The sequence below is a fragment of the Hemiscyllium ocellatum genome, chromosome 42 (genome assembly GCF_020745735.1).
Source record: "Hemiscyllium ocellatum isolate sHemOce1 chromosome 42, sHemOce1.pat.X.cur, whole genome shotgun sequence".
NCBI lineage: Eukaryota > Metazoa > Chordata > Chondrichthyes > Orectolobiformes > Hemiscylliidae > Hemiscyllium > Hemiscyllium ocellatum.
The window spans coordinates 33,695,969-33,711,282 of NC_083442.1; the positions used below are offsets into that span (position 1 = coordinate 33,695,969).

The window sequence follows — 15,314 nt, forward strand, 5'->3', positions numbered from 1 at the left end:
AGCTCTTGCAATTAATCTGGGGAGGCTCACTTGGTAGTTAACTTCCTAGGAACATAGAGGGAGGATGAGGCCATTCAGCCTTCTGAGTCTGTTTCGAGATTCGGTGAGATCATTGATGATTTGGGAGGTCAAGGTGTAAAGCTAATGCGACTGGACTAGTAATCTAGCATCCCAGGCTAATATTCTGGGCTAATTGGTTTGAATTTCACCACAGATGGTGAAATCTGAAGTCAAATAAAAACAAATACAAATGGTGACCACTGTCAATTGTGATACAAATGCATCTGATTCATTAAAGTCATTTAGAGAAGGAAATTCCTCATCTCTACCTGGTCTAGCCTACATGTGATACCAGTCCTACAGTAACGTGGGTCACTATTAACTTCCTTCGAGGCAAATTAGGAATGGGTAATAAATGCTGGCTCAACCCACAATGCCAACATTCCGTGAGCAAATAAAAAATGTAACCATGTTTTCCTACCCTTGGTCCATTTCCAATAACACACTTAACTAACTTTAAAAAGCTCGCTGACATACACTGGATTCCTTCCTTGTCTCTGGTCTCCAAGTAAGGAAGGGGCAGGGTTGTTGAGATAAAAATGACCATTTAATTTACAGTTTGTGCTTCGCATAAACATTGACATGTCAGGTTTGTAACTCTTAATGGCAGAATTAAAACGATCAAAAATTCCAACATTTCATAACCATTTCGCAAGTTTAATTTGTAAAAAATTTGGGCATTGTCACAGATGAGGAATCAGCATTGAGTTGGAATGGTGACAAAACAGAGCATGGAACTGTGGAATCCAAAAGAAAGATGCAGAAAACAAAAGCAGGGGTTATGTGCTTGCTAAAACCAGTGATACTGCAATCTGCCACTCACCTTCTTTGCTTCCCACAGCTGTTTTGGTAAAGGTTTGTTCAACTTTAAGACACTGTCTTCATTTGTCAGGACCGGGAATGAAAAGACTGAATAAAAAGCAGTAATCTATTAATAATGCAATGAAGATGGTGAAAAAATAAGATCGGAAACAAAAGTAAAACTCTTAAGGAAAACAAACTAAATGATTAGGATAATATGAAATCATTTCATAATCGAACATTGAATCGATTACTGAAATAATTAATCGATCACTATTATCGATTAACTAGATGACCAGGCTCTGCTTAACATAACGTGGATTTTTTTTTCCTGGATTATGGTTAGGCTTAAGTCGAAACCTTAGACTTTGACAGAGCTCCATTAAGTTTATAAGGTCTCTTTAATACCTGACTTACAGATGTCTCATACACACACAAAAAAGAACCACTTGTTTAAAAGATGAGAAAGATACAAGCTTTAAACCTTTCAGAAACACAAGCCTTCTGTGAATTCGAGGATTAACAAGGAGAACTGAACTGAAAGATCACCTCAGCAATTTTGACAGCAAAGTAATCTGGGACTGCCAGGGATCTTTCTGTTGAAAGTCTTTGGTAACAGGAGAAACCGAAGTATGAAAAGTGACTACTCGAACAAAGGTAAACTGCAACAAGCCATTGACCATATTTTAAAATAATGCTTCTCCTTTTCTTCTGAAAGTACTGCCCCTTTGTGAAGCTGTGCATCCAAGCTGACTGACAATCTTTTTGTACCACGCCCAATTAACCTTCGATTCAGCCTACAGACCAGAAACAGGCCATTCACTTCAAAATGCTGTGTGAGCAAGGACATCATTGACAACCTGGGCTATTCTGAGCAAAGGACACAGAAATGCTTATTCCGTTTCTTGCCAACCACATGGATTTGGATGAAAGACCTTCAGCCATTGGATTCAGCAATGTTAACAACTTCCCATCATACATTCCTTTTATATGAACCTAGAACCACATTCCCAGTTCATCATCACCCTGACATCTAGAAACAGAAACAGGTTAAATTCATGGACCAGGAAGAAGTTTAAAATTGGGATTCAACCATTTCTGAACTGCCTAGGCCTGATCATGACCTGTTTACAATATTTCCAACACCTGAAATAATTTCAGGCTGTACATGGACTTACAACAAAACAGACTCAAGCCGATTTGAACTCACCTTCTCCCAGACTGTCCATCTCATCACAATAATTTACTGTAAAAACAAAGAAGACACAATCACATAACAGAGAATTCACCAACCAGAAAACACAGTCAGAAAGCCACTGACATCATTTCAGTGAGATGAATCCTGGATACAGCCTGGGTGTTCTGCAGCTTAAAAACAATTTCAGATATTACTGTTGTAATCAGCTTCAGCACACAACTACTGGGTCACAAACGTGGGGGCAAAATGCTTTGTTAAAATTCTCCGATGCCCTGTCCCTTCATGATACTCTACGTGGGCATAAGTTCATTGGCATACCTCAACATGTGCCAACCTGAACGACTGGTGCCAGCTCCATGCTTAGCATCATAGTTGAGTTCTGCCATCTGCCATGGTGGGATTTGAACCAGAGACCCTAGGACATTAGCTGAATTTCTGGATTAATAGTCTCATGAGAGGGCCACTAGGCTATTGTCTCCCCAGAATTTTAGGGGTCCAGTTAGCCTGGGTTTCTGGATTCCTACTACAGTGACATTACCATTACATCATGCCTTGCCCAATACCCCACTCCCATTCTTGTATTCCTTGATTTCTACAGTGTCCAAAAAACTATCGATATCTATTTTGGACATAATCAATGATTGAGCACCCACTGCTCTCTAGATATGGAGTTCGAGTCACATTCTTTACATAACGGAATTGGATATAGTCTTAGAACACATACTCCCTGGTTCTAAGTTCTCCAGCTAGGGTAAAAGAATCGACTCTCATCAAGCCTTCAAAGAATTGTACACATTTCAATGAGATCGCCTCTCATTCTTCTCAACTCCCAAGAGACTAATCCATTCTGCTCCACCTTCCTGCTTCTAACCCTGGCCAATTTAAACATTCTGGACTGACGGAATAAAAAATACAGATGACCTCACCATTCTGCCGCTCCTGTTGTGGGAACAGCTGGTTCCCGCTCATGAAGGCATCCTGTGGATTAGGGTTCAGAGCGCTGGTGTGCAGAGCAGAGTCAGAGTTCGTTCTATTGAAGTAGTGAGGAGAAAGTTAGAAAACTAAATGAGAAAAAGACAGGTTTTATAACCATTGTGTGCTGTAAAACGCTTGGTGTTCTGAAATTGATGTTGCTGTGGGAGTTCTTTGACAGTAAACATGCATAGCAAACTCCCACAACAGCAATTCGATGAAGATCAGATTTCTAAAAAAAAGTGGTGCTGATTAAATAATGTACAGAGGGAACATCTCCAATGTTCTCCTTTGAATTAGTGCAAGGGGACATTTTGCCTCTTTCTGAGCGAACGGGCAAACCTTAACTTGTCTCATTTGAAAACAGGCACCTAAGGCAGTGCAACCCTCCCTCAGCGCTGTACTGGAAATGCCAGTCTAGATATTTATGCTTAACTGGCTGGAGGGGATGGGGGAGTTTAAAGCAACAGAGGGGACAGCACTACCCAGTGAGCGACAGAGGAAGCAGCTCTCTGCAGACAGAGAGAATGAAACATTGGAGGACAATACATAATACATACAAAAAAATCATCCAAGTATTTCAAAGACCGAAGTAATATCACTGACTGCATCAAAGCTCTTCCAGCAGACTCTTCAGTGAATATATTGCACTCTTTACATCAGTGAAAGTTTCATTATTGAGGTTGTGACAATTTGATGCTTCAGGTCCTGACTCCAGTCCTGTTCCATCACTGCTGTTAAGTGCACCAAGTCCTTAGCACAGGAGAGGGACGACACCATTAGTGCGATACCCCACCCCCCGACCATGCGTCACTGAGTTTGTCATCCAACTGGGGCTGAAAAGTAGGAGCTTCCCAAACAGGAGAGGAAGCAGAGACATTACCACTTGGCATTTAAATGATCCACCGCCTTTCACTGAGTTATTAAACATGATATAGAAAGGTGAGGCAAAATACTCTTTTTGCTTTACCCCTACTGTTAGCGTGGATGAAATGATCTCAGTCCGAGCCCAGAGTGTGGTTCGACAATCGGTAACTTTATTGAAGTATGTAACGCCGGCGGGGACCAACCGAGGTCTGAATCTCGATCACTCTAACGTTTCCCGCGCGATGTTACAAGTTATATACTTCATGAGTCAGGATGTAGGAGATTGGGTCTGAATGAGTGTGAATGGTGGTACTCGTGGCTGGAGTATGTGTGAATGTCAAGCTTCCTGCTGATCTCGGAGAGTCGGCAGCACACACAACAGGTGTGCTGTTTATCTTTATGTGAATGGGCCCGGGTGCTATCTGCTTGTCTCTCCGTGAGGGCTGGAGGCGAGCACCCCCCTTTGTTACTTCCAAAGTGTCTGTTAGGTTCATTCTTTTGTGTAGGACTGTTTTGCATGATCAGGTTATGGGTGTGTGTCAGTTGGGACCTTGACGAGATTATAAGGTGGGTTTCGATCTGTGAGTCATGAGCATTGTCTGGAGTCCTGACCAGTGTCTGGTCTGGTGTGTATTTGGATCTGTCTTTGGGTCCCCTTCTCCCGATCACGTGGTCGGGCTGGCAGCTGCTGTCTTAAAATGAATATTGTTTGCTTTAAAATGGATACTGCTGGTTTTCCCGATGTGGGCCTTGCTCCACGGTAAACACGTGGCGGTTTATGCCCGCCTTCACTACCTACCTCATTGTCTGCTTTATTGCCTAAATTATGTTCAGTGAACAATGGTAATAAAACCTATACAATCACTCACAAGATCGCTAATTGTTCAAACAAAATGTCTAGATCTGTAACAAAATCTCAGATATTGGAAAGTGACCCAAAGTCATTCACGAGCAGCTGGCTGTTCTGAATGGCACCAGTTCAGAATAAAGACAGAAATTGCCAGTGAAACCCGGCAGGTCTAGTTGCAACTGGGCAGGAAGAATCAGAGTTAACATCGAGTCCAATATGACTTGGAAGTCTTGAAGGAGAGTCATATTGGATTGAAATGTTAACTGTTTCTCTCTCCACAGACCTGCTGAGTTCCTCCAGCATCTTCTGATTTTATTCTGATGCCCAGCATCTGCAGTATTTTATTTTTATTTCAGCATTGGCTTGAAAGCAGGTTGTTTATGGATAGGGATCCAGGACGGGTTGGAAAAATAAAGAAAACTGGGAGATGAATGTGTAGGACCAAAAGGAAAAGTAACATATTGCTGAGATTATTAAGAACATAGTCTGTCATAGGTCAGGCTGGATTTGCAGGATATCCTATGCAAAAATGGAGAGAGAGAGAGAGAGAGAGAGAGAGAGAGAGAGAGAGAGAGAGAGATAGATAGATAGATAGATAGACATAGACAGAGAGAGAGAGAGAAATAGACATAGACAGAGAGTGAGAGAGAGAGATAGACAGAGAGTGAGAGATAGACAGAGAGAGAGAGAGAGAGAGAGAGAGAGAGAGAGATAGACAGAGAGAGAGAGACACACACACACAGACCAGGCGCAAGGGCCATGAGATGTTGTTTTGGAATATGATGGCATACTGGTAAAGGTTCGATCACATGGAATCCTGGACCAGCAAGCCAAGTGGATATAAAATTGGCTTGAGGGTAGAAGACAGATGGTGTGTGGAGGGTTGTTCCTTGAGCTGTTGGCCTGTGAATGGTGGGTCTAGTGCCTTTCGTCATTTATGTAAATGATTTGGATGTGAATATAGGATGCTTGCAGATGACAGCAAAATGGGTGGTGTGGTGGATTTTGAAGGTGGTTATCTCGGAGTACAAGGCCTTGATCAGATAGGCCGATGGGTCGAGGAATGGCAGATGGAATTTAATTTAGATAAATGTGAGGTGATGCATTTTGATAAGGCACACCAGGGCAGGGCTTGTACACTTAATGGTAGGGCCCAGGGGAGTGTTGGTGAACTAAGAAACCGAGGAGTGCAGGTGCATAATGCCTTGAAAATGGTGTCACAAGTAAATCGGGTGGTGAAGGAGGCATTTGACATGCTTCCCTTCATTGGTCGGGGTGTTGAGTACAGAGGTTGGGAGATCATGTTAAAGCTGTACAGGACATTGGTGAGGCTACTTTTGGAATATTGCATTCAATTCTGGTCTCCCTGCTATAGGAAAGATGTTGTGAAACATGAATGTGCAGAAAAGATTTACAAAGATGTTGCCAGGAGTGAAGGGAGAGATCAAATAGGCTGGGGCTATTTTCTCGAAGGCTGAGGGGGACCTTCTACAGGTTTATAAAGTCATGAGGGGCAAGGATAGGGTAAATAGACAAGGTAAATAGAGGAGGAGGAGGAGGGTACAACATTTATGAGGCATCTGGATGGGTATAGGAGTAGGAAGGGTTCAGAGGGATATGGGTTAAATGGGACCAGATCCATTTGGGATATCTGGTTGGCATGGACGAGTTGAACTGAAAGGTGTGTTTCTGTGCTGTACAACTCTATGATTGTAGAAGATTGTGAAAACGCGTCACCTGCTGAGGGCCGAAATCAGTCTCAATCCAGGCGGCTTCTCCTCATTTCCCCATGGCAGGAGACTCCTTCACAGAGCAAACAAAGGACAAAAACAGAGAGGTCTTGATTCACTTTAACTCTCCACCTACAAGTGTGTTAGTGACAGAGAGAGAGCGAGAGAGAGCGCGAGAGAGAGAGAGAGAGAGAGAGAGAGAGAGAAAAAGAGCGAGAGAGAGAGAGAGAGAGAGAGAGAGAGAGAGAGAGAGAGAGAGAGAGAGAGAGCGAGAGAGAGAATGGAAGACAGCAGCAATCTGGTGCAGTCGATAATTACCAGGAGGCTGAGCGACAGAAGTGACAAGACCAGACATTAATTGCTTTAAGGGAGAATGTTAGCGCAACACCCAGACTGCACTGGCCCTGAGAACTGAAGAGATATAAAGCACAAGATGCCCTGATTCAAGCACCCAGCATCGCCCTCACTATGTGTTTGATGAAGTGAACTCCTCCCTTTCCTGAAGGTTCTGACTCTTCCTGAACACAGTGTCACAGATGACTGTAGGCTTACAACAACTTGCACAAGTTATCAACGTTCCGAAAAGACCACTCCCTCCATGACTCCCTTGTCAGGTCCACACCTCCCACCAACCCAACCTCCACTCCCAGCACCTTTCCCTGCAACCACAAGAAACGGAAAACTTGCGCCCACACCTCCCCCCTCACTTCCCTCCAAGGCCCCAAGGGATCCTTCCATATCCGCCACAAATTCACCTGCACCTCCACACACATCATTTACTGCATCCACTGCACCCGATGTGGCCTCCTCTATATTGGGGAGACAGGCAGCCTACTTGCGGAACGTTTCAGAGAACACCTCTGGGACACCCGGACCAACCAACCCAACCACCCCGTGGCTCAACGCTGCAACTCCCCCTCCCACTCCACCAAGGAGATGCAGGTCCTTGGACTCCTCCATCGCCAGACCATAGCAACATGACGGTTGGAGGAAGAGCGCCTCATCTTCTGCCTAGGAACCCTCCAACCACAAGGGATGAACTCAGATTTCTCCAGTTTCCTCATTTCCCCTCCCCCCAACTTGTCTCAGTCTCAACCCTCGAACTCAGCACCACCTTCCTAACCTGCAATCTTCTTCCAGACCTCTCTGTCCCCATCCTCACTCCGGCCTATCACTCTCACCGTATCACCTTCACCTTAACCTCCTTCCACCTATCGCATTTCCAACACCTCTCACCCAAGTCCTTCCTCCCTACCTTTTATCTTAGCCTGCTTGGCACGCCCTCCTCATTCCTGAAGAAGGGCTCATGCCTGAAACGTCGATTCGCCTGCTCCTTGGATGCTGCCTGACCTGCTGCGCTTTTCCAGCAACACATTTTCAGCAAGTTGTCAGTCAGACAAGCAGCAAAAGGTAATTGAAACTAGCCATATTCACCTTATTCACGAGACATCATTACCTTCTCAACTATGCAGCCTTGCCACAACAATGCCACAGTCATAACACTACTTTCAAAGAGAGCTAACCACTAAACTGTAGACAGTGAGTTATTCAACCACGTAGGGTAAAGCTTGTCTGCAAATATTGATCTCCAGTACGGGTTACTGGGACAGGGAACCCACATGGTTAATGTTAATGAAATTGGATAAAAGCCACCCAATGCCATACCTGTGTTGGGAGTGCTTGATGGCAACAGTGGTGCAAAGTTCTATTCTGTATCTGACCCCGTGCTGTCCCTGTCCCTGTCCTGGGAGTGTTTGATGGGAGACAGTGTAGAGTTAGCTTTACTCTGTATCTAACCCTGTGCTGTCCCTGTCCTTGGAGTGTTTGATGGGGACAGTGCAGAAAAAGCTTTACTCTGTTGTGGTTCTGTTCGCCAAGCTGGAAGTTTTTGTTGCAAACGTTTCGTCCCCTGGCTAGGCGACATCATCAGTGCTTTGGAGCCTCCTGCGAAGGTCCACTTAAAAACATAGATTTGTGTTTACATAACATTTTTTATGACCTCAGCATATTGCAAAATGCTTTGTGGCCAGTATAGTTTTTTTTTGTATAGTCATGGTTGCTGGAAATGCTGTTTGTGGATTTTGCTGTGAACAATGTAATAATGGTCAGATAATTTGTCTAGTGATGCTGTCTGAGAGTAAAATATTGGCCATGATACCAGGAAAGTTCCTATGCTCTTCAGTGGAAAAATGCCATAAGGTTTTTACAGTCATCAGGATTATTGGGACCTTATATTTAGCTCTCATCCAGAACACACAAGGCAACTCTCCAACAATACTGTATTGAAGTGTCAGCACCTCTCAGCATAAAGCGGAATATTGGAAGCCTCTTGAAGAATATTTGATTGTGGAATTAACCAAGGGAACAGGAAATGATCAGAATTCATGACAGAGACTCAGGTACTGGGACCCTTTGAAAAGAAGTGCTTACATTCTGATTAGCTTTAAGAGACAAGGTGACATGAAAGTGAGGGAGGACTTGACTAACACAAAAGTTTAGCAGTCTGGACTAACACGCAGGTTAGCAGTGTCACATGACACTTCTGACAAAAAGGGAAAATGCCAACTGAACAAAATAGCTTCAGAAAATCTCTTAAACACGAATCTAACGCACAACTTGGTAATAAGTATAAAGAAGTGAACCGTGAGATACAGAAAGAGTGAACGGTGAGACGCAGGGAGAGTGAACGGTGAGATGCAGAGACAGCAACAAAGCAAAAAAAACAGAGAGAGACAGACACAAAACCATTCATAAAGAAAGAGCGAGAATGGGGTGAATGAAAAGACCCCATATTGAAAACTAGCTGACAATGGCAAGACCCTCTGGATCAGCTAAGTTCAGATATAGCCTCTGGGGTCTCAGCTCTTACCTCATTGCAACATGTACATCTGACAAGCAAAATGTTCAACTTTTGATAGGGAAGGGAATTGTTTTGCACAGTCTTATGTAGTTCTGCTTCTATCTTGTACTTCTCACATCCACACTGCTATCAGAGTACAGAATCTGTTTGCCAGCAGGCTGCTTTGATCATTGTGCAGTCACAGCTCATACTCCGAACCTTTGTGAGTCTCCACATAGCAGTTGAATATCCTTACAAAGTCTCCCTCGGCCTGGATGTGATCAGTTGGTTGGGCGTTGATTTATCCAGGCTTGCTTTGTATTTCTGCGAGGGAAGGTGCTTAAAAGCTTCAAGAGTGCAGGGAGGGGGCTGGCTGACAGTGGGAGCGGAGGGGGGAAACTGTGCTGTTCTGAAGTGGCATTGCTTAAACAACACACCTCCCTGTTACTCTCATGAAATCATGTCAGACACGCTCAAACGTCAAGCTGAAATCAAATTTGTTAACAGGTAATCAGCACAAGCTTAAGTATTAATAGTAAAATAATTTCCTTAGCAGACACCCTGGTTAATAAGAGTTAGTAACGAGCAGGGTTCATGTTATTCATAAAATTTAGAAAGAAGGAAGATGACAGTGTTAATGAAAGCAAAGCGGAATGAATAAGTTTTAAATGAATACACATGTTCCCAATACAAAACAGACTGTAGAAACATTATATTACTTAGTTATATAACAAATGGTTGGTGCTCACAGCAAGCTGGCAAGTGTACAAACAGACCTCTGCTTTCAGTTTTTTTCCCTTATTTCTGGTCACAGAAACATCTCAACTCGCGACACCATGAGCCCTGAGAAGAATCCCTTTACTAGTTCCCACGAGTTTGTTATAGGGTTTGGCTACACGACACAGTATGGGTGCTCAAAGATTAGTCTGGGATAAAGGGACATGTCCAATGCAAAGTTCACACTATACTTGGTCAGCACCAGTTTGATTTTGAGGTCAGTTTCCTCTTTCCCTCTGGCAGGAGCTGTGGGACAGTTCTATCTGACACCCTCTCGTATCACAATTACATGACAAATCACTGGATAGTGAATGACATCAAATGGTTTGAGTGTGCCAGGAGTCTTGGAATTCACCTGCTCGGTTTCTGAACCAGTGCTCACTGACACATACTTTTCCTGGAATTCATTGGATGGCAATTGGATGCTTAGCTCCTCTTTAGATCAGGACCGTGGGTGTACCTACACCAGATGGGCATAGTGGCACAAGGAACCAGCCCACTACCAATCTTTCAAGGGCAACTATATACAGGCAATGAGGCCCACTTCTGAGAAATTATAGTTTTTTTTGAAGAAAGAGGCGACCAGCAGCACCAGCTGAAATCAATTAAAACCAGCAGGTACTTGGGATGGGAGTGTAACAGCACGCTGCTCTCTCTGTCTCGCTGTAGCAATGGATTAGTGATCTCCAGGGGGAAACACAGGTCAGGTTAAAGGAATTACCTCTGTTTATTATAACCACATTCGTGGGGCTCTCTGGTGGTAGTGTCCCTACCTATGGACCAGGAGGTCCAGGTTCAAGTCCCACCTGCTCCAGAGGTGTGTAATAAGATCTCTGAACTGGTTGATTAGGAAAACAGGTTAAGTTAAAAAAAACACCCTCCACTAAGTACTCAGGAGAAGCATCGCAAAACTCATGCCACCTAAACACTGGTGTAATGGGGTATTTGTGTAATGTGTAAATTTCAAACTCAAAGAGGGCTGGCTCCCAGAACAATGAGAGCAGCTCTTAGTCACAAACAAGACTATTTCTTAATCAAAATAATTTATTTTTAGGACACAATGATGAACGTCACATTTAAATCCATTTAACTTTCCTTTATGGCACAAACGCATTGAAATATAAGAGATGGTGGGGCAAGGAATTTTAAAGATACAGGCTTTATGTAATCAAATAATCTCCACACTGGTAAATTACTTAGACATGCAACCTCTGTTGCAAGACAGGAAACCACGAAAATGGCCTTTTGTGCACACCTAGATCTGTAGACAAGAGCAGGATTGATGACCAGTTAATGGAGAGAGAGGATTGTCAGCTAGCACTGAGAACTCTCTACCTTTCTAATAGTGCCAGAAGACATTTAATGGTTACATTCAAATGAGCATTCCCATATAATGTAGCTCTTGACAATGATACACTCTCTGAGCACTGTTTTTAAATGACAGCTTGGATAATGTGTGCCAATCTTGAATAGTAAATCTTCTGAGTCAGAGGTAAGAATACTATCAGCTAAAACAACCCAATATGCCCAAATTTAAAACTAGCCTGACAACAGGTTTGAGCATCTAATCATGAGAAGCTCATGAGGGAGTTGGAAGTAGTAAAGAGTGGATCCAGAAATTCCCATTATGGGAAACCCAAGGTAAGTGGATTTGTTCTCTTTGGAATAAAGAAGACAGTGAGTGATCTAATTTCATTTTCCCTGGGTACAGGAACTGTTTCCAGTGAAGACAGCATGCATTAGGGACACAAGTCAGAGCTGAGGAAGTCAAGAATGCGGAGAGAGATCAGGATAAACTATTTCACCCCGAAGAGCAATCAAGTTGTTGTTCAGAAACCAGCATTTTAATTAGGGTTCAGGGAGAAATCCAAAGTATTTTGTGAGAATGGAAAAGATTGAATGGTACGATAGAAAGTTGGGGTCATCTGTCAGAGTGGAGACTAGTCACTCAGCCCTATATTCTTTCCCCCTTTTTTATTCTGTCACTTCTACAGCACTCCAGAACCACCATCAATTCAAGATTACAGCAACACTTAACAGTCTGAAGCCAAGATTTACGGGTCACTCCAACATCAAGTTCATGTTGATTTTTGGAGCATGGAACTATCCAAATCCAGCTTCACCCTCATTATACAGGAAACTTTTGAAGGTTTAAAGGAATTCTTCGATCTTTGGACTATTTGTTTAATGTTTGAGGTGATTTAATAGTGTATTAGCTATACTGTACAGTTGATCAGTTGATTGCCCTGTAATGGGCTACACAGCAGGCTTTTTAATCTTGGTGATGGTAATTTTGGAGTGATATCACAGGAAACCCTACAGAACCAGACCCAGTTAGAAAGCAATGAAGCTGCTGGCAATGATAAATAGTCCCCAAAATTAACACTTGGCACAAGGCTGCAACAGGACACCGACGTTGGTTTGGGAAACCATCACAGAATAAACACTGCGTAAAATCAACATTCCCCATAAGGCTTTTATGTGATGATATAACAGAGGAGGCCATTCAGCCCACTGATCCAATGCCAGCTTTTTGAAAGAGCAATCTAATTAGTCCCAATGCTCTGTTCTTTCCCCTTAGACCTGCAACATTTTTCTTCACAGATATATCCAATTCCCTTTTAAAAGTAATAATGAATTTGCTTTCACTGCCCTTTCAGATGACAAAGCCATTGTGTAAATAATAACTCCCACCTCCCCTCTGTTCTTCCCTCCGTTATTTTAAAATGCGTCCTCTGGTTACCATCGCTCCTGGAGTGGGAAATGTTTCCCACCAACTACCCTATCTAGATTTCTAATAACTTTGAAAACCTTTATTAAATCTCCCTTAATATATATGCGTCTAGTACAGTCTTTAAACCAATTCCCAGCATGGTTTCTGCACCAACCATGACAAAAAGTTAATATCTCAAGTTTCTTTCAGAATTACCGGGCTGCCGTTGCCTCAAATTCAGCGCATTAATTATTTGGCTGGTACAGGACTGAAGAAGTTGAGAATTACTAATATAACAGACATAACAACAAACACTGAACAGCAAATTGTCTTACCGTCTCCAACTTGTATCCGGTGGTGGAGAGAGATAAACTGAACCATATGGGGAACTGCCAATGTGCACATGTTAAGGAGAAGCGGAGTTTCAACACCACTGAGCAAGTTATCCAGTGTTACAGGAGCAGCACATTAAACCCTGAAACGTGGACAGGTGAGTGACACAATAAAGCAGACATTAACCATTCACTTGTGGGACCTTGGTTTAAATCTGATGGGTTGTAACTCTTCTCTATCTCCTTAAAGGCTGTGTGCGTAATGAGCTTAGTATCTTACAGCTCACATTTACACAAATACCTTATTATACAAAACGTGCTTGATGTTTTTTCCCCCTAAGAAGGCAACTGCAATTACGTACAAAGTTGGAATACACTGTAATCAGACAAATGGACACCAAGCTGAAGGAAGAGATGTCAAGGTGGAGGTTTTCAGAGATGGAATAGGGTGAAGACAGAGTTAAACACGAGGATAAGAATTTTAAATTGAGAATGGAGAGCCAATGTACATAACTAGATTAGATTACTTACAGTGTGGAAACAGGCCCTTCGGCCCAACAAGTCCACACCGACCCGCCGAAGCGCAACCCACCCATACCCCTACATATACCCCTTGCCTAACACTACGGGGAATTTAGCATGGCCAATTCACCTGACCCGCACATCTTTGGACTGTGGGAGGAAACCGGAGAACCCGGTGGAAACCCACGCAGACACGGGGAGAACGTGCAAACTCCACACAGTCAGTCGCCTGAGGCGGGAATTGAACCCAGGTCCCTGGCGCTGTGAGGCAGCAGTGCTAACCACTGTGCCACCGTGCCGCCCTAAATACAGGGTTAATTTGAAAGTGGGACTTGAAACTGATAAAGACACATACACTGAGCTATGACCAAGATTTTGACAGAAGATTTGGAAAGGGGTCTCTCAAATAAAACCTGAATAAAGGAACAGTCAATGATGGAGAATATAATGAAGGGGTCCTTATCAATCCAGGTCTCGGCCCTGCTCCAATGAACTGAAGCATGTGGTTGGCACAGCCTGTCTGTGCATTGTATCTGATGTTGATGCTGGATGCCTGAACTCATGTTTCATTAACATGCATCAACATTAGTCAGCTGAATGAACATAAAAAAATTTAAAAGATCCACATTGAAAACAAAAAGCAAATCCCAGAGAAATTACACTGAGGGACACACATCTAGGAACAGTCAATTGAGGATTCTGCAGATGTGCTATAATGTCCTTCGGATATGAAGGGAAGAGTTACATCCTACAGGCTGACCTAAACTCCATCAGCTGCAGACTTTTACAGAGACTGGAAAGGTTTATGGAAAAATCCATGGCCTGAACTTGCCCAACTTACTCACTGAAGGAATACACGTGCAGGCTACAGCTGTCACTGAATGAATAACTTCACACAGTCTGTTTCTTTTTTAAGCAAAAATTCTATTCAAACTCAACTGCCCTGTTCGGTCTGTTCTTTAGAGTTGGAGAAAGAAGAAAAAAATGAATATCAAAAGTTAAACACAAGTATTACAATTAAAGTCAGACGAAAATTAATCATCCACTGTTGTTTTAAATTCAGTGATTTCTGGATGGTCTCGGCTATGCTGAGTGGAGGAAGAGTATCCAGTAACTTCAAGAACACTCCAAATCATTTCATACTTGAACATTCACCAAAATGTTCTACCCCCAACTGGTACATGAAACCTTATAGTGGACATACAGACAGCTAATACTCCTAACTAGTCCAGACTTGGTATTCAGTCCCTCGTTGAGACCACGTGGCGTGTGGATGTATTAGGAGGAAGGGAGAACTGCAGATACTGGTGATCAGAGTCAAAAGGTGAGGTGCTAGAAAAGCACAGCAGGCCAGGCAGCATCTGACAGCAGGAGAGTCGACGTTTCGAGCATAAGCTCTTCATCAGGAAGTCTGCAATTTTCCAGCACCATACTTTTTGATGGTGTATGAATTTATACTAATGTTAAAGCTGATCCTTTGAGATTAATAATCTAAAAATGTCTTAAACTAATGGCTACGAATTCTAAATAATTCTAACCACTACTAAGGATCAAGTTTGTTTTAGAAACATACTCAATATAAAAACTGATATTCTAGGAAGATTGAGTCCAACTCGTTCAACTCCAACTGATATCAGGCCTTTTTTTAAAAAA

At 42.9% G+C, this 15,314-nt stretch overlaps 1 protein-coding gene across 3 annotated transcripts in view; it reads right to left on the reverse strand.

Annotated features, from left to right (window-relative positions):
* The window catches only part of crtc3 (CREB regulated transcription coactivator 3), an 89,918-nt gene that overhangs the window by 16,971 nt on the left and 57,633 nt on the right, over nt 1-15,314 (reverse strand). For 2 of the 3 annotated variants that reach the window (XM_060853536.1, XM_060853534.1), the window contains exons 4-8: nt 13,143-13,202; nt 6,486-6,551; nt 2,986-3,089; nt 2,072-2,107; nt 884-969 (exon numbers count right to left, since the gene is read on the reverse strand). In XM_060853536.1, coding sequence (XP_060709519.1) covers nt 884-969; nt 2,072-2,107; nt 2,986-3,089; nt 6,486-6,551; nt 13,143-13,202 — 352 coding nt within the window. The remainder of the gene's footprint in view (nt 1-883; nt 970-2,071; nt 2,108-2,985; nt 3,090-6,485; nt 6,552-13,142; nt 13,203-15,314) is intronic. The other variant, XM_060853535.1, reaches the window with a different exon arrangement.